This window comes from Oncorhynchus clarkii, chromosome 4, assembly GCF_045791955.1.
Source record: "Oncorhynchus clarkii lewisi isolate Uvic-CL-2024 chromosome 4, UVic_Ocla_1.0, whole genome shotgun sequence".
Lineage (NCBI taxonomy): Eukaryota > Metazoa > Chordata > Actinopteri > Salmoniformes > Salmonidae > Oncorhynchus > Oncorhynchus clarkii.
Genome location: NC_092150.1, coordinates 88,778,392 through 88,804,950, shown reverse-complemented (window position 1 = coordinate 88,804,950; position 26,559 = coordinate 88,778,392). Strand labels below are relative to the sequence as shown.

General features: G+C 42.6%; 1 protein-coding gene across 2 annotated transcripts in view; it reads left to right on the top strand.

Annotated features, from left to right (window-relative positions):
• The window catches only part of LOC139407420 (YLP motif-containing protein 1-like), a 51,005-nt gene extending 27,384 nt beyond the window's left edge, over positions 1-23,621 (top strand). The window contains exons 12-22 of one of the 2 annotated variants that reach the window (XM_071151188.1): positions 969-1,138; positions 1,808-1,870; positions 2,426-2,545; positions 3,202-3,378; positions 3,585-3,668; positions 3,896-3,979; positions 5,247-5,324; positions 12,588-12,639; positions 15,409-15,536; positions 15,947-16,137; positions 23,261-23,621. In XM_071151188.1, the coding sequence (XP_071007289.1) occupies positions 969-1,138; positions 1,808-1,870; positions 2,426-2,545; positions 3,202-3,378; positions 3,585-3,668; positions 3,896-3,979; positions 5,247-5,324; positions 12,588-12,639; positions 15,409-15,536; positions 15,947-16,093 (1,103 nt within the window). In that variant the 3' untranslated portion in view covers positions 16,094-16,137; positions 23,261-23,621. The remainder of the gene's footprint in view (positions 1-968; positions 1,139-1,807; positions 1,871-2,425; positions 2,546-3,201; positions 3,379-3,584; positions 3,669-3,895; positions 3,980-5,246; positions 5,325-12,587; positions 12,640-15,408; positions 15,537-15,946; positions 16,138-23,260) is intronic. The other variant, XM_071151187.1, reaches the window with a different exon arrangement.
• The last annotated feature ends 2,938 nt before the right edge of the window (positions 23,622-26,559 follow it).

Below are 26,559 nucleotides of genomic sequence, written 5' to 3'. Positions count from 1 at the left end.
CGGGTGGTGTAGGTGTCCTGGAGGGCAGGTAGTTTGCCCCCGGTGATGCGTTGTGCAGACCTCACTACCCTCTGGAGAGCCTTACGGTTGAGGGCGGTGCAGTTGCCATACCAGGCGGTGATACAGCCCGCCAGGATGCTCTCGATTGTGCATCTGTAGAAGTTTGTGAGTGCTTTTGGTGACAAGCCGAATTTCTTCAGCCTCCTGAGGTTGAAGAGGCGCTGCTGCGCCTTCTTCACGATGCTGTCTGTGTGAGTGGACCAATTCAGTTTGTCTGTGATGTGTATGCCGAGGAACTTAAAACTTGCTACCCTCTCCACTACTGTTCCATCGATGTGGATAGGGGGGTGTTCCCTCTGCTGTTTCCTGAAGTCCACAATCATCTCCTTAGTTTTGTTGACGTTGAGTGTGAGGTTGTTTTCCTGACACCACACTCCGATAGCCACCATTACCTTGTCACAACACAACTGATTGGCTCAAATGCATTAAGAAGTAAATACATTCCACAAATCAACCTTTAACAAGGCACACCTGTTAATTGAAATGCATTCCAGGTGACTACCTCATGAAGCTGGTTGAGAGAATGCCAACAGTGTGCAAAGGGTGGCTATTTGAAGAATCTCAAATATAAAATGTATTTAATTTATTTTACACTTTTTTGGTTACTACATGATTCCATATGTTATTTCATAGTTTTGATGTCTTCACTATTATTCTACAATGTAGAAAATAGTAAAAATAAAGAAAAACCCTTGAATGAGTAGGTGTTCTAAAACTTTTTACAGGTAGTGTACATGCCGAAAAACGCGTTGGTTTTAACAATCAAAATGGTGTTTGTGAAGGCAACTTCCATTGTCCTACTAATTTTCAGTTTGCTTGTCTTTTCATGCCTCTTGGTTTTAAAGTAAAATTGCGACAGGTTTCTCTTTTTTTTTGCTTTGCACTGACTGTCCTGTCTTGTGGTCTAGGTGAACGGAGGAGTTACCCAGAGGAGAGAGGAGGAGGAGGAGGCCCCACGTCGTCCCACCCTCCTCCCCCCCCACCGACTGCTCCTCCTTCCAGGATGGAGAAGAAACCGGAGACCAAGAACGTGGAGGACCTTCTCAAACTGCCAGGCCGAGACACTCGTCCAGAAAGGGTGCAAATAAATGACTTCTCGCTCAATCATCTTACTCTTCATTCACTTACTTCCTCATTCACTTCAATACAACTTTTAAATACAGTACTTCCTCATTCACTTCAATACAACTTTAAATACAGTACTTCCTCATTCACCTCAATACAACTTTAAATACAGTACTTCCTCATTCACTTCAATACAACTTTAAATACAGTACTTCCTCATTCACTTCAATACAACTTTTAAATACAGTACTTCCTCATTCACTTCAATACAACTTTTAAATACAGTACTTCCTCATTCACTTCAATACAACTTTTAAATACAGTACTTCCTCATTCACTTCAATACAACTTTTAAATACAGTACTTCCTCATTCACTTCAATACAACTTTTAAATACAGTACTTCCTCATTCACTTCAATACAACTTTTAAATACAGTACTTCCTCATTCACTTCAATACAACTTTTAAATACAGTACTTCCTCATTCACTTCAATACAACTTTTAAATACAGTACTTCCTCATTCACTTCAATACAACTTTATTTACCCCTCTCGGGGACAATTAAGAAATGCGTTGCCAGGATAATAACATCCTCAAGTACAACAAGAGTAGACAGATCTCATATCCCCAGATGCATGTCTCGTGTATGATTGAGTTCCATAACCTCTGATGTTTCTCAGATCGTCATCATAATGAGAGGCCTACCAGGAAGTGGGAAAAGCCATGTGGCCAAGCTGATACGGGTGAGTGGAACCTAAATACAGTACTTCCTGTATCTTCCAACGTGGCTGTTCTGTTGTGGTAATAATAACTTGTCTGGGATGAAATGTTCTCTCCTGTCCCGCGTTTCCTGTTTTCCAGATATACTAATATATGATATATTGTATCCCAGAGTTCTTTCACAACGGTCAACTACCTAGCCTCGTTCCACCATCCTGATCTCGAGAGCTACGAGAGAGCGACGGTCAGGATGGTGGATCAGGTTAACCTAAATACCTGCCCCACTCGTCTTAAACGCACGCTGCTATCCATTTCTAACCTGCACCACTCGTAGTCGTCGTCTTCCCTGAAACGTCTCGAGCGCTGCCTTCTCTCCCTGAAATACCTTGTCGTTACTAGCTCTGACTTTTCTGCTAGCGGCTTTATTCAGGAAGTTTTGCTTGCTGTGACTGTGAAAGGTGGTTGTCTCATCTAGCTACCTTTAAAAAAAAAAGATGAGTACACTATAACTGTAAGTGTCTCTGGATAAGAGCGTCTGCTAACGGACTAAAATGTGAAATGTTGTTGCGTGGGTTAAGGACAAGGAGGTGGAGTGTGGAGGGGCTCCACCCAGAGTGCTGGGGTTAGACGACTACTTCATGACGGAGGTGGAGAAGGTGGAGAAGGACCCAGAAACAGGGAAACGGATCAAACTCAAGGTGTGTCCTTCTGTTTGCTCTCTGACTGACTTAAACCTCTCTCTCTGTGTGTGTGTGTGTGTGTGTGTGTGTGTGTGTGTGTGTGTGTGTGTGTGTGTGTGTGTGTGTGTGTGTGTGTGTGTTCCTGCTATATGTAGAGCATAAGACTTTCTACAAGAGAGCAGTTTAGTGAAATACTATCTCTCTGTAGGAGATGACTGTAGGCCTTAAGAAAACTTACCCATGTGTAATATGGTGTCTCACTGGAGCTATTGTAATGCATGAAGCAAATGGGCCCCATTTATGCTATGTTGTTTTCATTAAGCAATAACTCACCGAAGAGGGTGTGGTATATGGGCCAATATACCACGGCTAAGGGTATATGGTTCTTATGCGCAACGCGGAGTGCCTGGACACTGCCCTTAGCCGTGGTATATTGGGCGTAAATCACAAACCCCCGAGGTGTCTTATTACTGTTATAAACTGGTTAGCAATGTAAATAGAGCAGTAAAAATAAAATGTTTTGTCCATTTTTATACGGTCTGATATACCACGGCTTTCAGCCAATCAGCATTCAGGGCTCGAACTACCCAGTTTATAATTAAATATTTGAACACATGTTTATTTTGTATTTTTAATATCAATTCATAAATGGTTTATTTTTGTATTTTTGTCAGTGTCTGGAATACGAGTACGAAGCCGAGATGGAAGACACGTACAGGAACAGTATGCTAAAAACATTCAGGAAGACCCTAGACGACGGCTTCTTCCCCTTCCTCATCATCGACGCCATCAATGACAGGGTTAAATACTTTGATCAGTTCTGGAGTGCTGCCAAGACTAAAGGCTTTGAGGTGAGTTGACGTTTTCATATCTTGAAATATCAAAAAAATACCGTTCCTTAGTCCATACTAGCTTAGCATTTTAGAATTCATGCCCAATGAATGACTTAATTCGAAGTTGTGTACTAGTGTGGAGATTCGAACCGAATTAAAACATATACGTTTCCTGATGTGGCCTACATTACGTGGAAACGTGTCAAATGTATTTTTTATACCAGGTATACTTGGCGGAAATCACGGCAGACAATCAGACTTGTGCTAAAAGAAATGCCCATGGACGGAAGATGGATGATATTCAGAAGGTACTGTACTGAGTGTCCTCGAGTCAACAACCGCAGAGCTCTTATACATTTTTAGTGGATTCAGGGGTCATATTTATCAAGGCATTGATAACGACAGTGATAGACCATGCGTAGATTGTCTATTTATTTTCTTGTGTCTATATAGTTTTTTTTTTTTTTAATGGCAATATATAGTGTTTTTTTTAAATTCCCGTTCTGTTTTCAATTTCTGTTTTCTGTCCGTCTAGATGTCCAGTAACTGGGAGTCGTCTCCACGTCACATGGTGCGGCTGGATGTCCGTTCCCTGCTTCAGGACGCTGCTATTGAGGAGGTATGTAGTACGGGAACATGTCACAATATGTTGACATCTTGGTTTTTATACCCGTTAGGTGCGTTAAAGGTGGATTTGTTTGAATATCGGCAGTAGTGGTGAAATTAGTGTTTCACGGTAATTCTTACCTGTCAGTGTTGTGATTGGCTGGGATATTTGCCTTTTGGCTGGGATAGTTGCCTTTTGGCTGGGATAGTTGCCTTTTGGCTGGGATATTTGCCTATTGGCTGGGATATTTGCCTATTGGCTGGGATATTTGCCTTTTGGCTGGGATATTTGCCTATTGGCTGGGATATTTGCCTATTGGCTGGGATATTTGCCTTTTGGCTGGGATATTTGCCTATTGGCTGGGATAGTTGCCTATTGGCTGGGATATTTGCCTATTGGCTGGGATATTTGCCTATTGGCTGGGATATTTGCCTTTTGGCTGGGATATTTGCCTTTTGGCTGGGATATTTGCCTATTGGCTGGGATATTTGCCTATTGGCTGGGATATTTGCCTTTTGGCTGGGATATTTGCCTTTTGGCTGGGATATTTGCCTATTGGCTGGGATATTTGCCTATTGGCTGGGATATTTGCCTATTGGCTGGGATATTTGCCTATTGGCTGGGATATTTGCCTTTTTGATTTCTCCCAACCAGAGTGGTATTTGTTGTAAAAATTGACAAAGCTGTTTTGACTTTGGCTGTGTTATCTAGTGGCCAATGTAGAAATTGCTCTGTCATTTCCTGGTCGATAGAATTGTACACTGTTCACTCAATTTCAGTTTGTGAGAAAAAAAGCAAGAACTGAATAGTGAAGAGGAATCATTGTACCAATCTAAATCACTGTCAAATATAATTTTCAATAACCAGAAATATTGTTTGTGAAGCTAGTGGACCAAAACAGAAAGTATGAAGCTCACGGCCCAAGGCTCCACCGTGTTACGGGGAAATGGGATGCAGGGGAGGTTCATTTGGAATGCAGCTTAATGCTGTTCCAATTCACCTAGCATCCACACGGGGGATACATTCTAGTCGTAGCACCTTTTTTTTATTGAGCGCTTATATAATGGGTTCCTGCTATAAGAGTGAACCTTGTCCTCTCTTATTAAAATATGTGTCGTTCCTGTTGGCACTATCCTCAATGATTTCGGTGTCGCAACTTGTGTGGTTGTAAAGTTTTTATTATTTTTATTATAGAATATTAATTCTACCTACCTAATGGCATTTAAAAAAAATAATAATCCAAAAATTAAATTCAATGGAAACATTTTGTGTTTTAAAGGTTGAGATGGAAGACTTAAATCCTGATGACGAGCCACTGAAGGAGCCCAAGAAGGAGGAGGAGGAGGAAGATATTAAGGTAGGACCCAGTCAGCTAGCCTTTATATCTGTTATTAAGGTAGGACCCAGTCAGCTAGCCTTTATATCTGTTATTAAGGTAGGACCCAGTCAGCTAGCCTTTATATCTGTTATTAAGGTAGGACCCAGTCAGCAAGCCTTTATGTCTGTTATTAAGGTAGGACCCAGTCAGCTAGCCTTTATATCTGTTATTAAGGTAGGACCCAGTCAGCTAGCCTTTATATCTGTTATTAAGGTAGGACCCAGTCAGCAAGCCTTTATATCTGTTATTAAGGTAGGACCCAGTCAGCTAGCCTTTATATCTGTTATTAAGGTATTACGGTAGGACCCAGTCAGCTAGCCTTTATATCTGTTATTAAGGTAGGACCCAGTCAGCTAGCCTTTATATCTGTTATTAAGGTAGGACCCAGTCAGCTAGCCTTTATATCTGTTATTAAGGTATTAAGGTAGGACCCAGTCAGCTAGCCTTTATATCTGTTATTAAGGTAGGACCCAGTCAGCTAGCCTTTATATCTGTTATTAAGGTATTAAGGTAGGACCCAGTCAGCTAGCCTTTATATCTGTTATTAAGGTAGGACCCAGTCAGCTAGCCTTTATATCTGTTAAGGTAGGACCCAGTCAGCTAGCCTTTATTTGTTATTGTTCTTAAAGATATCTACTGATCCCTCATATCCACTAGAGCAGGACTCTCCAACCCTGTTCCTGGAGAGCCTACCCTCCTGTAGGTTTTCACATCTTTATCAACCAGCTAATTATTAGAACCTGGTATGCCAGGTGCGCTAGGACGGTAGGTCTCCAGAGCCCTCCACCAGAAACACATGTTGATATGGTGTCATGGCAGTGAGCAGAAATGCTAGGTTGCTTGCAGGTACAGTGAGTGACTTGCTGACAAAAGGCCAGTATTGCATCTACAGCAGTATATTTATTTTTTACTTAAAGTCCCAGTGCAGTCAAAAATGTAATTTTCCTGTGTTTTTATATATATATATTACCACACTATGAGTTTGGAATAATACTGAGTTTGTGAAAATTATATTGTATTTTTTTTGTGTAAGAGCTGTAAATTGTAGCCTGTTTCCCTCCCCACTCAGATCCCTCCGACAGTCTTAGATAAATTCTTGCTAGAGAAATTGCTCTTTGCTAAGAAACTATATTTGTTTTATTGTTGGGGGTTTTTGCTACCCAGAAGTGATTTGATATTGAGATTATATTTTTTTTAAACAGCTGCATTAGACCTGCTGTTTTTAATTTGGTCTTGTGTTTTTGGTCGAAACTGTCCTCCGTTGTGCTGAGATTAATCAAATTGATCCAAAGTATTTCATAATACTAATGAGAACTTCATCAAGTTATAGATTTTTTTTTAATGATTTATTAATCAAATGTTGTTTTGGGGTGTAAAATATACATATTTGTAATATATATCACATTAAACATTTAGTAATAACAGAATGCATTTTAAACTTCACACAATGTAACACTTTTGTATGACTTAATATAAAAAAATTGAGGGGAGTGGAGAAAGAGGTACTTGTGCATTAATAAGCATGCCGAAGACGACATGAACAATAAGCAAGTGGTCTTGCAGTGCCTGGATAAGTGGGTATCCTCAAATTTTGCCCCCCCCCCCCCATAAGCTAAAACATCTTTCCTACCCTACTGGCTACCGATGTCATTGTTCTGTGAGCTGCTCCATGCGACAATCAGTTGAGAGCTGAACGCTCCTGCTGCCTGATATTCGGCTGAAACAAGCTGTGTGTGGCACACTTGTAATATATATATATATATATATATATATATATATATATATATATATATATATAAACTGAACAAAAATATAAACGCAACAATTTCAAAGATTTTCTTTATTTTTGACTAAACACTTTATACATATGGCTTTTATATTTTTTGCCGTTCAGTATATTTCACATGCTTTGTGGTTGTGTAGGCAACTTTGTGCATGATTTCTCTATTGTACTACATCATTGATAGGTCGTGTACCTCCGCTACACTACTTTGATACTCATCAGTAGGGATTAAGAAGTGAGTTTACGCAATGCACCCCTGAAAGAAAAATGTGGGTATGTGGCGTATACCCTCCACTACACACATTACTACAGTCCCTGGTTCGAATCCAGGCTGTATCACATCCGGCCGTGATTGGGAGTCTCATAGGGCAGCGCACAATCGGCCCAGCGTCGTCGTCCGGGGGTTTGGCCCCGGGGTAGGCCGTCGTGGTAAAATAAGAATTTGTTCTTAACTGATTTGCCTTAGTTAAATAAAGGATACACTTTAAAGAAAACAATTTAAAAGGGCATTAAATAAACACTCCACTTCTAAGAGCCTCTTTCACAACATCGCCTGCTGAATTTGCAAAGATAACTTTTCTTTCGATAAGTTTAAAAAAAAAAAAAAATTTTTTTTTTTTTGCACCAATGAAAACGTGGCTCGCCCATGGATTGCTGTTTCAGCCATGTCGTGTCTCAATAAACAGTTTAGTGTTCGGCTAGTTATGTGTGACATGCGGACGAGCAAGTCAACCGCTGTAGTACGGACGAAGCCTGAGCTGGAATGTGAAGCGCTCAATAAACAGTTTAGCGTTCGGCTAGTTATGTGTGACACGCGGACGAGCAAGTCAACCGCTGTAGTACGGACGAAGCCTGAGCTGGAATGTGAAGCGCTCAATAAACAGTTTAGCGTTCGGCTAGTTATGTGTGACACGCGGACGAGCAAGTCAACCGCTGTAGTACGGACGAAGCCTGAGCTGGAATGTGAAGCGCTCAATAAACAGTTTAGCGTTCGGCTAGTTATGTGTGACACGCGGACGAGCAAGTCAACCGCTGTAGTACGGACGAAGCCTGAGCTGGAATGTGAAGCGCTCAATAAACAGTTTAGCGTTCGGCTAGTTATGTGTGACACGCGGACGAGCAAGTCAACCGCTGTAGTACGGACGAAGCCTGAGCTGGAATGTGAAGCGCTCAATAAACAGTTTAGCGTTCGGCTAGTTATGTGTGACACGCGGACGAGCAAGTCAACCGCTGTAGTACGGACGAAGCCTGAGCTGGAACGTGAAGCGCTCAATAAACAGTTTAGCGTTCGGCTAGTTATGTGTGACACGCGGACGAGCAAGTCAACCGCTGTAGTACGGACGAAGCCTGAGCTGGAACGTGAAGCGCTCAATAAACAGTTTAGCGTTCGGCTAGTTATGTGTGACACGCGGACGAGCAAGTCAACCGCTGTAGTACGGACGAAGCCTGAGCTGGAATGTGAAGCGCTCAATAAACAGTTTAGCGTTCGGCTAGTTATGTGTGACACGCGGACGAGCAAGTCAACCGCTGTAGTACGGACGAAGCCTGAGCTGGAATGTGAAGCGCTCAATAAACAGTTTAGCGTTCGGCTAGTTATGTGTGACACGCGGACGAGCAAGTCAACCGCTGTAGTACGGACGAAGCCTGAGCTGGAACGTGAAGCGCTCAATAAACAGTTTAGCGTTCGGCTAGTTATGTGTGACACGCGGACGAGCAAGTCAACCGCTGTAGTACGGACGAAGCCTGAGCTGGAACGTGAAGCTAGCTGAAGCCGGCTAGCTTTAGAAACTTTTGAGTAGATCTAGCTGGCTTCATAGAAAACCTGCAGGAGGGGATAGTTTCCCTTTTTTAATTCAAATGCACACCTACCTAGCAAGCGATCATTGGGCTAGCTGTGTTTCTGTACTGTACAATGTAGTCCTACTGTGTACATTTGATGGAAAGAGTTCGTCAAACAAATGCCCTCCCGATTTGATACAAATCATCTGTTATCATTCTGCCAGGTAGGAAGACTTTGCAGTTGCCAGTCAACATTTAATTGGGTGGGAAGGTTTTTTCGGGGGGGGGGGGGGGGGGGGGACCTAAGAACTTTTCATTAAAACCGTGCATGATGACTGAATTGTGCATCGTAAAGATTCAACCAAGACATCAGACCACAAACTTTATAATTGAATGAATCTCTTGAGTATGTTATCTCTACTGCTACCAGAATCCCACCTCAAACACCCAGGGAAGGTCCTTCCAGAACTATTATTATTAACACAATTCATTAGATGATAGATCCATTTATTAGAAATGGTAAGAAAATGATGTTAGGATCATGTTTACTGAAGCACAGAGAGAAGCTACAGTACACCAGGAAACAAATCTCACTCAGAAGTTGAGTGGGATTGGACATTAGGAAATATGATGTCACAGGGTTTTGGGTCAATTCCATTTCAATTCAGAAAGTAAACTAAATTCCAAATTTTCCTCAATGAAAAGCATTGGAGAATTGGAATTGTCAGTGTTCTACCTGAATTGGCTGGAATTGAAGAATTGGAATTGTCAGTGTTCTTCCTGAATTGAAGAATTGTAATTGTCAGTGTTCTACCTGAATTGAAGAATTGTAATTGTCAGTGTTCTACCTGAATTGAAGAATTGTAATTGTCAGTGTTCTACCTGAATTGAAGAATTGGAATTGTCAGTGTTCTACCTGAATTGGCTGGAATTGAAGAATTTGAATTGTCAGTGTTCTACCTGAATTGGCTGAAATTGAAATAGTATTTACCGCAACCCTGCTGGAAGGTCTCAATTAACGGTCTACTTTCAGGAACAAGGTAACCTCGTATCCAGACTCTCTCCTCCATTAGCTGTCTACTGTTTTGAACGAGCCTCGGATACCGCTTCATAAATGCTACTTTATTAATGATTCAAATATTTTTAGAAATTCAAAATCAGTTTTTTGCCCAGCCCATTTAGTGCTGACAAAATGACCATGGCATGCCGAAAGGTGCTCTGACGGACACCAATCCCCGAGTCTCTAACCTCGTCCACCAGTCGTCTCCCTCTGTCTGTATGCCATAGCAGTTAGCCTAGGGGCGAGGTTACCTTGTTCCTAACAACAAAAAGCTAATGTGTCTCGGTTGGTAGAGCATGGTGCTTCCAACGCCAGGGTTGTGGGTTCGATTCCCACGGGGGACCAGTATGAAAATGTATCCACTCACTACTGTAGTGACTCTGGATCAGAGAGTCTGTTAAATGACTCACTACTGTAGTGGCTCTGGATAAGAGAGTCTGTTAAATGACTCACTACTGTAGTGGCTCTGGATAAGAGAGTCTGCTAAATGACTCACTACTGTAGTGGCTTTGGATAAGAGAGTCTGCTAAATGACTCACTACTGTAGTGGCTCTGGATAAGAGAGTCTGTTAAATGACTCACTACTGTAGTGGCTTTGGATAAGAGAGTCTGTTAAATGACTCACTACTGTAGTGGCTCTGGATAAGAGAGTCTGTTAAATGACTCACTACTGTAGTGGCTCTGGGTAAGAGAGTCTGTTAAATGACTCACTACTGTAGTGGCTCTGGATAAGAGAATCTGCTAAATGACTCACTACTGTAGTGGCTCTGGATAAGAGAGTCTGCTAAATGACTCACTACTGTAGTGGCTCTGGATAAGAGAGTCTACTAAATTGTAAATGTAAAATATATGGAGTCGTATCTGAGGCTATTCCAAAGTGTTTTTGCAAGTGCCAACATGTTGAAGGAGAAAAAAGTAGCACATAAAAAGGCCAGTCACTTTTTTTTTAGCTTTCCAACTTTTTGTAAATGACTACCTAGATACAGGACGACCTAGATACAGGACGACCTAGATACAGGACGACCTAGATACAGGACGACCTAGATAAAGGACGACCTAGATACAGGACGGCCTAGATACAGGACGGCCTAGATACAGGACGGCCTAGATACAGGACGGCCTAGATACAGGACGGCCTGGATACAGGACGGCCTGGATACAGGACGGCCTGGATACAGGACGGCCTGGATACAGGACGGCCTGGATACAGGACGGCCTGGATACAGGACGGCCTGGATACAGGACGGCCTGGATACAGGACGGCCTGGATACAGGACGGCCTGGATACAGGACGGCCTGGATACAGGACGGCCTGGATACAGGACGGCCTAGATACAGGACGGCCTAGATACAGGACGGCCTAGATACAGGACGGCCTAGGTAAAGGACGACCGACCTAGGTACAGGACGACCGACCTAGGTACAGGACGACCGACCTAGGTACAGGACGACCGACCTAGGTACAGGACGACCGACCTAGGTAAAGGACGACCGACCTAGGTAAAGGACGACCGACCTAGGTAAAGGACGACCTAGATACAGGACGACCGACCTAGATACAGGACGACCGACCTAGATAAGGGACGACGGCCGACCTAGATAAGGGACGACGGCCGACCTAGATAAGGGACGACGGCCGACCTAGATAAGGGACGACGGCCGACCTAGATAAGGGACGACGGCCGACCTAGGTAAAGGACGACCTAGATACAGGACGACCGACCTAGGTAAGGGACGACGGCCGACCTAGATACAGGACGACCGACGTGATTTAACGATTTAACGACAAATGTAAACAAACGATTAATGTATTTATTTAGTACATTTAGCTGCTTCATTATTATTGTGGGCTCAAGATTCCTGTTATTAAGGAAATGGCTATATCCACTACTGCTTCCTGTTATTAAGGAAATGGCTATATCTACTACAGCTTCCTGTTTTTAAGGAAATGGCTATATCCACTACAGTTTCCTGTGTTGGAAGCATACGGTTTGAGAGGTATAACAACTATCCTGATTTCAAGTTTTGACCCAGAATACTTGTATTTCACGTTCTTAATTTATTTACCAAATACTGCAGAATCAAAGACGATTTAATGTCCAACTTGTGCACATCAGTGTTGTGTTGGGGGGTTTAACTAATGGTCTAACTTCTTCTTCAGTAACTAGGCTGTATAATCTGTTTTGACTTGGTGTTGAACCACGATTAACACAAAGAAAGTGTTGATCAAATCTAGTTGTGCACTTGTAGTAGGCTAGCTTGTCTATCAACTAGCTGTTTTCTGAAGTGTCTCAAAATGCTTTGATCATGGCTAACACCAAAGGCAAATCTTCTCAACACGGGGTGTCATAATGACATCTGACATGTTGGCATGCCAACGTCTTAAAAGAATGTCGTGGCATTCTTACGATTCTCCTGATTTGTACTGATATTGTTTGATTAACGTAACTATTTCAACGCCTTCTTTCCGTCACCGAAACCATCTCTCTCTCTCTCTCTGCTCGCTCTCTCTCTCTCTCTCTCTCTCTCTCATATTCATTCATTCATATCCTCCTCCTGACCCCTAGCTCCTTGCCGCTCAGAGGCCTAACCCTTGCGGTCTCTTCTCTGTATAATTTAGGGTTACATTCCACAAAGCAAATGGGAGATGGACACTTCTGATGCGAAACTCGGTAGGTATTCCCTTTGTTTTCTGATCTTACTAATGTACATGATATTTACTAACAACTATGTGGTGAATGGAATGATTTCAAAAACGTCTTTGATTCCATGTACAGCGCCTTCGGGAAAGTATTCAGACCCCTTGACCTTTTTCCACATTTTGTTACGTTACAGCCTTATTCTAAAATTTATAAAATCGTTTTTTTTTCCCCCTCATCATAAATACCCCATAATGGCAAAGCAAAGATGGGTTTTTAGACATTTTTCCTAATTTATTTTAAAACAATTATAAACTGAAATATGATATTTACATAAGTATTCAGACCCTTTACTCGGTACTTTGTTGAAGCACCTTTGGCAGTGATTACAGCCTCGAGTCTTCTTGGGTATGACGCTACAAGTTTGTCATGACGGTATTTGTGGAGTTTCTCCCATTCTCCTCTCAAGCTCTGTCAGGTTGGATGGGGAGTGTCGTTGCACAGCTATTTTCAGGTCTCTGCAGAGATGTTCGATCGGGTTCAAGTCGGATTTTTGGCTGGGCCACTCAAGGGCATTCAGAGACTTGTCCCGAAGCCACTCCTGCGTGGTCTTGGCTGTGTGCTTAGGTTTGTTGTCTTGTTGGAAGGTGAAACTTCGCCCCAGTCTGAGGTCCTAACCTGCTGCAGAGCGCTTTTCATCAAACATCTCGCTGTGCTTGGCTCTGTTCATCTTTGCCTTGATCCTGACTAGTCTCTCAGTCCCTGCTGCTGAAAAACATCCCCACAGCATAATGCTGCCACCACCATGCTTCACCGTAGGGTTGGTGCCAGGTTTCCTCCAGATGTGACGCTTGGCATTCAGGCCAAAGAGTTCAATCTTGGTTTCATCAGACCAGATAATCTTGTTTCTCATGGTCTGAGAGTCTTTAGGTGGCAAACTCCAAGCGGGCTGTCATGTGCCTTTTACTGAGGAGTGGCTTCGTCTGGCCACTCTACCGTCAAGGCCTGATTAGTGGAGTGCTGTGGAGATGGTTGTCCTTCTGGAAGGTTCTCTCATCTCCACAGAGTAACTCTAGAGCTCTGTCAGAGACCATCAGGTTCTTGGTCACCTCCGTGACCAAGGCACTTCTCTCCCGATTGCTCAGTTCGGCATGGTGGAAAGTTCTAGGAAGTCTTGGTGGGTCCTAACTTCTTCCATGTAGGAATGATGGAAGCCACTATGTTCTTCAGGACGTTCAATGCTGCAGAAATGTTTTGGTACCCTTCCCCAGATCTGTGCCTGAACAGAATCCTATCTCTGAGCTCTACGGACAATTCCTTCGACCTAATTGCTTAGTCTTTTCTCTGACTTGCACTGTCAACTGGGGAACCTTTTATATAGACAGGTATGTGCCTTTCCAAATCATGTCCAATCCAATTGAATTTACCACAGATGGACTCCAAACAAGTTGTAGAAATATCTCAAGGATGATCAATGGAAATAGGATGCACCTGAGCTCAATTTCGAGTCTCATAGCAAAGGGTCTGAATACTTATGTAAATAAGGTATTTCTGCTTTTTGTTTTTAGTACATTTGCAAAAATGTATAAAAACCTGTTTTTGCTTTGTCATTATGGGGTATTGTGATGTCATTATGGGGTATTGTGATGTCATTATGGGGTATTGTGATGTCACTATGGGGTATTGTGTGTAGATTGCTGAGGAAATTGTTTTATGTAATCCATTTTAGAATAAGGCTGTAATGTAACAAAATGTGGAAAAAGTCAAGGGGTCTGAATACTTTCCCGAAGGCACTGTACATGACGTTCACTAACAACTACAGCTTCCAGTAGATGTTCCCTTTTTTCCACAGTGTTATCCTTTTAACCAGTCGTTTTCAAACTTCTCCGGGACTCCCAGACTTTGACAATTTTGTTGTTGCCCTAAACTAGCTCACTTGATTTAATCAATCAAAGTTATTTATAAAGCCCTTCTTACATCAGCTGATGTCACAAAGTGCTGTACAGAAACCCAGCCTAAAACCCCAAACAGCAAGCAATGCAGATGTAGAAACACGGTAGCTAGGAAAAACTCCCTAGAAAGGCAGGAACCGAGGAAGAAACCTAGAGAGGAACCAGGCTATGATGGGTGGCCAGTCCTCTTCTGGCTGTGCCGGGTGGAGATTATAACAGAACATGGCCAAGATGTTCAAATGTTCATAGATGACCAGCAGGGTCAAATAATAAGAGATCATTTAAGAAGTCAATGTCTTGATAACTAGTTGGCAAGTTGAATCAGGTGTGCTAGCTCTGGAATGGATCAAAGACCTGTAACGGTTGGGGGTCCCCAAGGAGAAACACTCGGCCCTCCATGGAATGAGTTTGACACCTGTGGTCTGAACTGTTTCCAGCCTCCTCCTTATTATTAGTGACAAATGTGCATAAACGCTGAATACAAAATGATCTGATCAGAACACACACAGATCAAAATAGTACGTTTTCAAATAAATAACATCCTCACTTATATTTACAAAAAAAAAAAAACAAGATGTTCTATAAAGGAACACATTAGTGCTTTTTATACCACACACAGTTTGCTTCAAAATCAAAATGAGAGGAGACAACTCTTTGACTGAGAGGGGATCTTTGGTAATACATCTGGAAAACATGGAAAGTTTCTTACAAGCATTAAAAATATTTTTAGATGCAGGAAGATAATGGCGTTATACAGAATCTGAGCAGTGTCGGGCATCGTCACGGTGATCATGACGACGTTTTTTTGCTGAGTCGTGAGGTGACGTGGCGAGCGCTCTTCTCCTTACAGACAAGCTGGACGGCTTGGTGATGGGGGGGAAGAGGAAGAGGGAGGGAGACGACGTGGCAGGCATGGATGACTTTCTTCAGCTGCCAGACGACTACGCCACGCGCCACTCTGAACCCGGCAAGAAGAGGGTAAAGTGGTATACACTATTATATCCCGTCGTACCCGTTTCCTGTTTAACAGACCCAAAACCTCCACATCCTGTCTAATATTATTCATGCTTTTTTGTTGTTGTTGTTGTTGTTGTTAACCTTTATTTGTCCATGCAAGTCTATTCTTATTTACAATGACTGACCATGAAATATGGTTTGCGGACAGTAACATTTTATCGTTTGTGACAAGTCAATCTCTGTATTTTAAGGCAGATCATTTCATCACAAAAAACACGATTATCTATTGGCGAGAATGTGGTTTGATGTGCTCCCTAAATACTGTTTTGCAAAATTACTGGAATAGTTCAATTGCAATCCTGACCCATTTCCTGCTTGTGACCCATTTCCTGCTCGTGACCCCGCTGGATGTTGTCCTTCCTGTCGTCTAGGTTCGCTGGGCTGACCTCGAAGAGCAGAAGGATGCGGAGCGCAAGCGTGATATCGGCTTTGTGGTGGGTCAAACAGACTGGGAGAAAATCACAGACCAGAGCGGACAGATAGCTCAGAGAGCTCTCAACCGCACTAAGTATTTCTAGTAACAGAAGATCACTGCCCTCACCCCCTGCTTCCTGGTTTATAGGTATGTACATTACATTCTGTTCATAATCTAATTTGATGGAGTATTGCCATGTTTCTTTGTGTTTTTGGAGTGGCATTTGTGTGATGGTTTGTCTTTGTTTATTACAGTTAGGAGAGAGGGCTAGTGGTTATACCGGTCGTTATTTATTAATAACGGTAGTTATTTGGAGGTTACAAAACGTATGTTATATATCCTGGTTAGTTCCCCAATAGGCGGGCCCCAAGTTTATATATATATATATATATATATATATATATATTTTTTTTATATATATATATATATATATAGTACCATTTAGAACACCTACTCATTCAAGGGTTTTTCTTTATTTTTACTATTTTCTACATTGTAGAATAATAGTGAAGACATCAACACTATGAAATAACACATATGGAATCATGTAGTAACCAAAAAAAAGTGTTAAACAAATTTAAAATATATTTGAGATTCTTCAAAGTATCCGCCCTTTGTCTTGATGACAGCTTTGCCCATCATATCTCTCACACATACACACTACATGGCCAAAAGTATGTGGACACCACTTCAAATTAGTGTATATGGCTATATCAGCCACACCCGTTGCTAAAAAAAAAAGTGTACAAAATCGACCGCACAGCCATGCAATCTCCATAGACAAACATTGGCCGTAGACTGGACCATACTGAAGAGCTCGATGACTTTCAACGTGGCACCGACATAGGATGCCAACTTTCCAACAAGCCAGTTCGTCAAATTTTCTGCTCTTGTTATTGTGAAGTGGAAGGCAGAACAGAACGGCACCGCCGAGTGCTGAAGCGCATAAAAACCGTCTGTCCTCGGTTGCAACACTCACTACCGAGTTCCAAACTGCCCCTGGAAGAAACGTTAGCATCAGAACTGTTCGTTGGGAGCTTCATGAAATGTGTTTCCATGGCCGAGCAGCCGCACACAAGCCGAAGATCACCATGTGCAATGCCAAGCGTCAGCTGGAGTGGTGTAAAGCTCGCCGTTATTGGACTCTGGATCAGTGGAAACACGTTCTCTGGAGTGATGAATCACACTTCACCATCTAGCAGTCCAAATCTGGGTTTGACGTATGCCAGGAGAACCTTACCTGCCCCAAATGCATAGTGCCAACTGTATAGTTTGGTGGAGAAGGAATAATGGTCTGGGGCTGTTTTTCATTGGTTTGGGCTGGGCCCCTTAATTCCAGTAAAGGGAAATCTTAACGCTACAGCATTTCAGGCTCCTGGGTTGCTCAGCGGTCAAAGACACTGCATCTCAGTGCTCGAGGCGTCACTACAGATCCTGGTTCAGCGGTCTAAGACACTGCATCTCAGTGTTCGAGGCGTCCCTACAGATCCTGGTTCAGCGGTCTAAGACACTGCATCTCAGTGCTAGAGGCGTCACTACAGATCCTGGTTCAGCGGTCTAAGACACTGCATCTCAGTGTTCGAGGCGTCCCTACAGATCCTGGTTCAGCGGTCTAAGACACTGCATCTCAGTGCTAGAGGCGTCACTACAGACCTGGGTTCCTTTCCAGGCTATCACAACCGGCCGTGATTGGGAGTCCCATAGGGCGGTGCACAATTGGCCAAGCGTCGTCCAGGTTAGGGTTTGGCCGGGGGGGGGGGGGGGGGTAGGCCGTCATTGTAAATAAGAATTTGTTCTTAACTAACTTGCCTAGTTAAATAAAGGTTAAAGAAAAATACACAGACAGCGAGGTCCGTACAGAAATGGTTTGTTGAGATCGGTGTGGAAGAACTTGACTGGCCTGCACAGAGCCCTGACCTCAACCCCATCGAACACCTTTGGGATGAATTGAAACGCCGACTGCAAAGCCAGGCCTAATCGCCCAACATCATTGCCCGACCTCACTAATGCTCTCATGGTTGACTGGAAACAAGTCCCTGCAACAATGTTACAATATTTAGTGGAAAACCTTCCCAGAAGAGTGGAGGCCGTTATACCAGCAAAGGGGGAACCAACTCCATATTAATATTATGTTCGACGAGCGGGTGTCCACATACTTTTGGCCATGTAGTGCATGTGTGTGATTTAGTTTTTTGGGGGGGACATAAGACTGTAAAATAACCAGCAAATCAGCTCAAATCATTTTAAATTGAGGAAATCTGTTTCCAAGTATAAGTAGAGGCAAACAGGGCCAGAATGTATTCATACCTCTTGATTTATTCCACATTGTCGTTACAGCCTGAATTCAAAATGGATTACAAAAAAAAATCTCACCCATCAACACACAATAGCCCATAATGACAAAGGGAAAACAAAACGTGCAAATATATTAAATAAAACGCGGAAAATATCTAATACAAGTAAGTAAGTACCCAATGCATGTTAAGAATCACCTTTGGCAGCATTTACAGCTGTGAGTCTTTCTGGGTAAGTCTCTGAGAGCTTTCCACACCTGGATTGTACAATATTTGCACTTTTATTCTTTTAAAAATTCTTCAAGCTTTGTCAAGTTGATGGTTAATCATTGTCAGACAGCCATTTTCAAGTCTTGCCATAGATTTCCGAGCTTATTTTAAGTCAAAACTATAACTAGGCCACTTAGGAAGATTCAATGACATCTTGGTAAGCAACTCCAGTGTATATTTGTCCTTGTGCTTTAGGTTATTGTCCTGCTGAAAGGTGAATTTGTATCCCAGTGTCAAATCGAATTGTATTTTTCCACCTGCGCCGAATACAACAGGTGTAGACTTTACTGTGAAATGCTTGCTTAGAAACCCTTCCCAACAATGCAAAGTTTAAAAATAATCAATAATCAATCAATCATACAATTTTAAATAGTAACACGAGGAATAAAAAATAAAGTACACAAGAATGAAGCTACAAGATCAATGTTTAGACATACGATATGAGGTAGATATGTACATGAAGGTAAAGTGACTAGACATCAGGATAGATAATAATAAGGTATTTGAGGTAGATATGTACATGAAGGCAGGGTAAAGTGACTAGACATCAGGATAGATAATAATAAGGTATTTGAGGTAGATATGTACATGAAGGCAGGGTAAAGTGACTAGGCATCAGGATAGATAATAATAAGGTATTTGAGGTAGATATGTACATGAAGGCAGGGTAAAGTGACTAGGCATCAGGATAGATAATAATAAGGTATTTGAGGTAGATATGTACATGAAGGCAGGGTAAAGTGACTAGACATCAGGATAGATAATAATAAGAGTAAAATAAAGAACAGAGTAGCAGCAGCAAAGGGTGTGTGTGCGTGTAGTGAATTTGTGTGGGAGTGTCAATGTAGTGTGTGTATATACATGTCGTCTAGTGAGTGTGTGTGTGTGTATATATATATATATATAGTCTCGTGTGTGTGTACATATAGTCTAATGAGTGTGTATATATATATATATATATATATATATATATGTGTGTGTGTGTATATATAGTCTAATGAGTGTATATATATATGTATATGTGTGTGTGTGTGTGTATATATATATATATATATATATATATATATATATATATATATATATATATATATATATATATATGCACAGTGTGTATATATAGTCTAGTGAGTGTGTGTATTTTTATAGTTTAGTGTGTGTATCTATATTGTGTGTATGTATATATAGATATATGTGTGCGTGTGTGTATATATAGTCTAGTGTGTGTGTATATATATACACATACACTAGACTATATATACACACACATATATAATCTATATATATATACATATATAGGTTATATAGTGAGTGTGTGTGGAGTCGGTGTAAGATGGTCAGTGCAGCCATTTAATTGACTGTTCAGCAGTCTATTTTGCAATCTTATGGCTTGGGGGTAGAAGCAGTCTCTGAGCCTGTTGGTCCAAACACAGATGCTCCAGTACCGTTTGCCGGACGGTAGCAGAGTGAACAGTCTACGACTGGGGTGGCTAGAGTCTTTGGACATTTTTCAGTCCTTCCTCTGACACCGCCTGGTATAGAGGTCCTGGATGGCAGGGAACTCGGGCCCAGTGATGTACTGGCCTGTCCGCACCACCCTCTGTGGTGCTTTGCGGTCGAGGGCGATGCATTTGCCATGCCAAGCGGTGAAGCAGCCAGTCAAAATGTTCTCGATGGTGCAGCTTTAGAACCTTTTGAGGATCCGAGCGGGAAGAGGGACTGCCATGCTGTGTGGACCATAGTGATGTGGACGCCAAGGAACGTGAAGCTCTCAACCCCCCTCCACAACAGGCACGTGGAGGGAGGGGGGTGGGGCTCTCCCCTTTTTCTCCTATAGGCCTCCTTGGTCTTACTGAGGTTGAGGGAGAGGTTTTGTCCTGGCACCACACGGCTAAGTGTCTGACCTCTTCCTTGTAGGCTGTGTCTTCGCTGTCAGTGATCAGGCCTACCACCATCGTGTCGTCAGCAAACTTGATGATGGTGTTGGAGTCATGGGTTGCCACACAGTCGTGGATGAACAGGGAGTACAGGAGGGGAACTAAGCACACACCCCTGAGGGGCCCCGATGTTGAGGGTCAGCGTGGCAGATGTGTTGTTGCCCAGCCTCACCACCTTGGGCCGGCCCGTCAGGAAGTCCAGGATCCAGTTGTAGAAGGAGAGATTCAGTCCCAGTGTCCCAAGCTTGGTGATGAGCTTGGAAGGAACTGTGATGTTGAATGCTGAGCTGTAGGCTATGAAAAGCATCCTCACATAGTTAATTCCCCTCTTGTCCAGGTGGGAGAGGCCAGTGTGAATTGCAATTGAGATTGCGTCATCTGTGGATCTGTTGGGGGGGGGGGGGGGTTATGCGATTTGGAGTGGCTCTAGGGTGTCTGGGATGATTGTGTTGTGTGTCATGACCAGCCTTTCAACGCACTTCATAATTACAGATGTAAGTGCTACGGGGCGGTAGTCATTTAGGCAGGTTACCTTGGAGCTCTTGGGAACAGGGACAATGGTGGTCAGTTTGAAACATGTTGGGATTACAGACTGGGACAAGGAGAGATTGAAAATGTCCGTCAAGACACTTGCCAGCTGGTTTGAGCATGCTTTGAGAGCATGGCAGATGTGTTGTTGCCTAGCCTCACTACCTTGGGCCGGCCCGTCAGGAAGTCCAGGATCCAGTTGTAGAGGGAAGGGGTTCAGTGGAGTGCCCTGGTATTCGGTCTGTCCCGGCAGCCTTGTTATTGTTTACATCGGCTACGGGGAGCGAGATCAGAGTCATTCAGAAGAACATGGGCTTTCACTCAAGGCACAATGTTATATTCCTCAAAGCAAGCATAAAAGGCATTGAGCTCATTTTGGTAGTTCTACATCGCTGGGCATCTCACGGCTGGGTTTCCCTTTGTAATCGGTTATTGTCTACAAGCCCTGCCACAAACGACGAGCATCTGAGCCAGTGTAATAGGATTCCTCCTTTCTTCTATATTGTTTTTTTACATGTTTGATATCTAGTCAAGAGGTTGTAGTGCGCTTGTTGCTTGCGTACATGTCTGTGTCCTGTTCCTTGTAAGCGATAGCTCTAGCATGGATATTGTCTGTTGGAAAGCATACTGAACCAGGTTTTCCTCTAGGATTTGTTGCCTGTGTTTAGCTTTACTCCCTAGTCCTTGCTGATGACAAGCATACCCATAACATGATGCTGCCACCATCATCCTTGAAAATATGAGTAGTGGTACTCAGTGATGTGTTGGATATGCCCCAAACATAACGCTTTGTAATCAGGACATTAAGTAAAAAATTGCAGTTTTGCTTTAGTGCTTTATTGCAAACAGGATGGATGTTTTGGAGTATTTTTATTCAGTACAGGTTTCTTCTTTTCACTTAGTTTAGTATTGTGGAATAACTATAAAATGTTGTTGATCCGTCCTCAGTTTTGTCCTGTCACAGCCATTAAATATTTTGAGAGGGATACTTCGGGATTTTGGCAAGGAGGCCCTCTATCTACTTGTGGAGACCATTTGTAGGTCTCTGTGTCCAGTATGAAGGAAATTAGAGGTAGTTTTGTGAGCCAATGCTAACTAGCGTTAGCAGAATGAGTGAAAGTCCAGATTACCAGCCATTCTGCTTACGCTAGTTAGCATTGGCTCACAAAGCGACCTCTAATTTCCTTCATACTGGACACAGAGACCTACAAATGGTACCCACGAGTTCATCTGACTCTGGGGAAGTAGAAAAGGGCCTCATTGCAAAACCCCAGAAGTATCCTTTTTAAAGTTACCATTGGCCTCATGGTGAAATCCCTGAGTGGTTTCCTTCCTCTCCGGCAACTGAGTTAGGAAGTACGCCTGTAGTTTTGTAGTGACTGGGTATATTGATAAAGCACCCAAAGTGTAATTAATATCTATACTATGCTCAAAGGGATATTCAATGTCTGATTTTATTTTTTACCCATCTACCAATAGGTGCCCTTCTCTGCGAGGCATTGGAAAACCTACCTGGTCTTTGTGGTTGAATGTTTGAAATTCACTGCTCGACTGAGGGGAACTTACCTGTTTGTGTGGGGTACAGAGATGAGGTAGTCATTCAAAAAATTATATTAAACACTATTATTGCACACAGAGCGAGTACATGCAACTTATTATATGACTTGTTAAGCAGTTTACTCCTGAACTTATTTAGGCCATAACAAAAGGGGTTCAATACTTATTGACTCAAGACATTTCAGCTTTTAATATTTAATGAATTAGTTAAATAAAATTCTACAAACATAATTCCACTTTGACATTATGGGGTAATGTGTGAAGGCCGGTGACACAACGACTGTTTTTATGTGGATAAGGTCAAGGGGTGTGAATACTTTCTGAAGGCATTGTATGTGATCGTATCCCAATGTAATCAAGGTTTAAAATAATTCTGCTTTTCCTCATACTCTATCTGTTGACCATCTGCTCAAAGATAAACCAGCCCATGGCTGAATATAATTCGGGGGGGAGGGGGGTAAACCCGGTTCTGTGTGAAAGCACCAATGTAACTGGGTGAACAGAAATGCACTGTTTTAATCCGTTGACCAGATGTCTATTATCTTTGTCAAAGGAAGATATATCATGTTCTTGTAAGATCATTTAAGTGAAAAGTTAATTGGATGGAAATTACAGATTTCCCCCATTTTTTATTTATTTTTTTATCTTTGTCGCATATTTTTCAATCAGTTTTCTTCCTTCCTCTAGGTCTGCAGACTGTGAATATGCTTAACCCGTTTCTCGAAAAAACAAAGTCATGAAGACTACACATTCTACCTGTTGACTTTTAGGAGATCCATAGTTGTTTATTCCATTATTAGAATACAGAATAGATTTATCTTGCGTTTAAAAAAACAAAAACAAAAAAATTATAATAATTCTTGATCTTCAATTTTAGTATTTTTTTAGTTGTTTTTTTCCTTCCTCCTTTCGATGATAAAATTCATGCACCAGTTTATCTTGAGCTTCGCTTCTCATTTTATACTGTAATGTCTTCCTGTATGTTAGCACTGTTGCTTATTTTATTAAATAAACTGAAGAAACAATAAACGTTTCACACACAAAACAACCAGGAGAGTCTCATGTGTGTGGTCGTGTGAGCTACGCCATGGGAGAGTCTTCTGTGATGTCTGTTTTCATGGCGACCACATACAGTACAACCTCAAAAGATACAAAACCAACAACAACAAAAAAAAATTGTGTTTTTTTTATTTTTTTTGAGAAATATATTTCAATATTTCAAACAACCTTCATTCCAAATGTGTTTGTGTCTGTGAGGTCCTACTGCGTTTACAAGAGGTATATAGCCAAAGTTTGAGTGGTAGAACAGTAGCCGGAAGGTTCTTGGTTCAAGCCCTGAGCCAGGCGATGAAGTGGGAGCTGAACTGACAACCGTAGGGCTGCTGGCCTCTTCGCCACTGGCTGCCATTGTGCCCTTGAGCAAGGCACTTGGCTCTCAAACCGCTACAGGGAGGCTGCACTGTGGCTGACCCTTTGCCTCAATGTATGTGTGTGTCTGGGGGGGGGGTTGGGTAAGATGAAATTAAATGAGTTTTCAGTGCTCAAATCAAACCACACACACAGTATCACTTTCTCATATTTAATTATATTTAAACTTTCACGTTGCATTCTCGTAAACTCCTAAACTTTTGAAGTTAAGGAAAAGTTTGCATTCACTGTTTCTTCCAACAAATCCAATACTGAATTGACAGTGTATGTATATATGTGTATATATATATATATATGTGTATATATGCAACTTATTATGTGTTGTGCTGTTTTAATGATGACACAGTGACACAGCGTCCCTTACGTGTAAAACAAACAAAATATCAAGATTATAGTAAAGGTCAATTCACTACACTATCAACTTGCTAACTGAAGCAAATGCCATGTTCCTTAGGGTTTTGTTTTCTGTACAAAGATGCACTATAGGAATGGCATGCAAGCCAAAACAACTGAGCCAACAATGGTCACCCCTCTGTTTCACAGTACGATCTCATTAGCAATGGCAAACTTTACCTGCCTCAATTTGTATTGTTTATTTTTTCCGTAACATGACTTTTCCCTCCTTTTGCTAATTTGACTGAAATAAATTCTGACTGCACCTCCATAATCCAGATTGACAAATTCAGAAACATACAATCTGGATTATGCTGCAGTCTAAGTGAATATGATCAATTATGATAATCTGAGAGAATATATATATATAGAATATAATATATATATAGAATATATCCTCTAGTGTAGTTGTGAATGGGCATTCTGTAAATAAACCGTATGGTTCTGGCAGGGGCGGACTGGGACCAGGCATTTCTAACCCACCAGACCATTATTTTCTTTGAGGCCCTGATTATTATTATTATTATTATTTGCCTAATAATGATCATTCTGTGCAAAACATCCAATTTAGAAAGGCCCACTGAGTCAGTACTGTAGGCAGCTCTAGAGTCAGTACTGTAGGCAGCTCTAGTCAGTACTGTAGGCAGCTCTAGAGTCAGTACTGTAGGCAGCTCTAGTCAGTACTGTAGGCAGCTCTAGTCAGTACTGCAGGCAGCTCTAGAGTCAGTACTGCAGGCAGCTCTAGAGTCAGTACTGCAGGCAGCTCTAGAGTCAGTACTGTAGACTAGTCAGTACTGCAGGCAGCTCTAGAGTCAGTACTGTAGACTAGTCAGTACTGCAGGCAGCTCTAGAGTCAGTACTGTAGGCAGCTCTAGTCAGTACTGTAGGCAGCTCTAGTCAGTACTGTAGGCAGCTCTAGTCAATACTGTAGGCAGCTCTAGTCAGTACTGTAGGCAGCTCTAGTCAGTACTGCAGGCAGCTCTAGAGTCATTACTGCAGGCAGCTCTAGTCAGTACTGCAGGCAGCTCTAGAGTCAATACTGTAGGCAGCTCTAGTCAGTACTGCAGGCAGCTCTAGTCAGTACTGTAGGCAGCTCTAGTCAGTACTGTAGGCAGCTCTAGTCAGTACTGCAGGCAGCTCTAGAGTCAGTACTGTAGACTAGTCAGTACTGCAGGCAGCTCTAGAGTCAGTACTGTAGACTAGTCAGTACTGCAGGCAGCTCTAGAGTCAGTACTGTAGACTAGTCAGTACTGCAGCCAGCTCTAGAGTCAGTACTGTAGACTAGTCAGTACTGCAGGCAGCTCTAGTCAGTACTGCAGGCAGCTCTAGAGTCAGTACTGCAGGCAGCTCTATTTAGTATTATTTATCCTTAACTAGGCAAGTCAGTTAAGAAAAAATCTTATTTACAATGACGGCCAACACTGGGCCAATTGTGCTCCGCCCTATGAGACAGGCATGGCCGGTTGTGATACAGCTTGGATTCGAACCTGAAGGCAGCTCTACTGCAGGCAGCTCTAGAGAGAGTCACTACTGCAGGCAGCTCTAGAGAGAGTCACTACTGCAGGCAGCTCTAGAGAGAGTCACTACTGCAGGCAGCTCTAAAGAGAGTCACTACTGCAGGCAGCACTACTGCAGGCAGCTCTACTGCAGGCAGCTCAAGAGAGAGGCACTACTGCGGGCAGCTCTAGAGAGAGGCACTACTGCGGGCAGCTCTAGAGAGAGGCACTACTGCGGGCAGCTCTAGAGAGAGGCACTACTGCGGGCAGCTCTAGAGAGAGGCACTACTGTGGGCAGCTCTAGAGAGAGTCACTACTGCAGGCAGCTCTAAAGAGAGTCACTACTGCAGGCAGCACTACTGCAGGCAGCTCAAGAGAGAGGCACTACTGCGGGCAGCTCTAGAGAGAGGCACTACTGCGGGCAGCTCTAGAGAGAGGCACTACTGTGGGCAGCTCTAGAGAGGGGCACTACTGCAGGCAGCTCTAGAGGCACTACTGCAGGCAGCTCTAGAGAGAGTCACTACTGCAGGCAGCTCTACTGCAGGCAGCTCTACTGCGGGCAGCTCTAGAGAGAGTCACTACTGCGGGCAGCTCTAGAGAGAGGCACTACTGCGGGCAGCTCTAGAGAGAGTCACTATTGCAGGCAGCACTACTGCAGGCAGCTCTAGA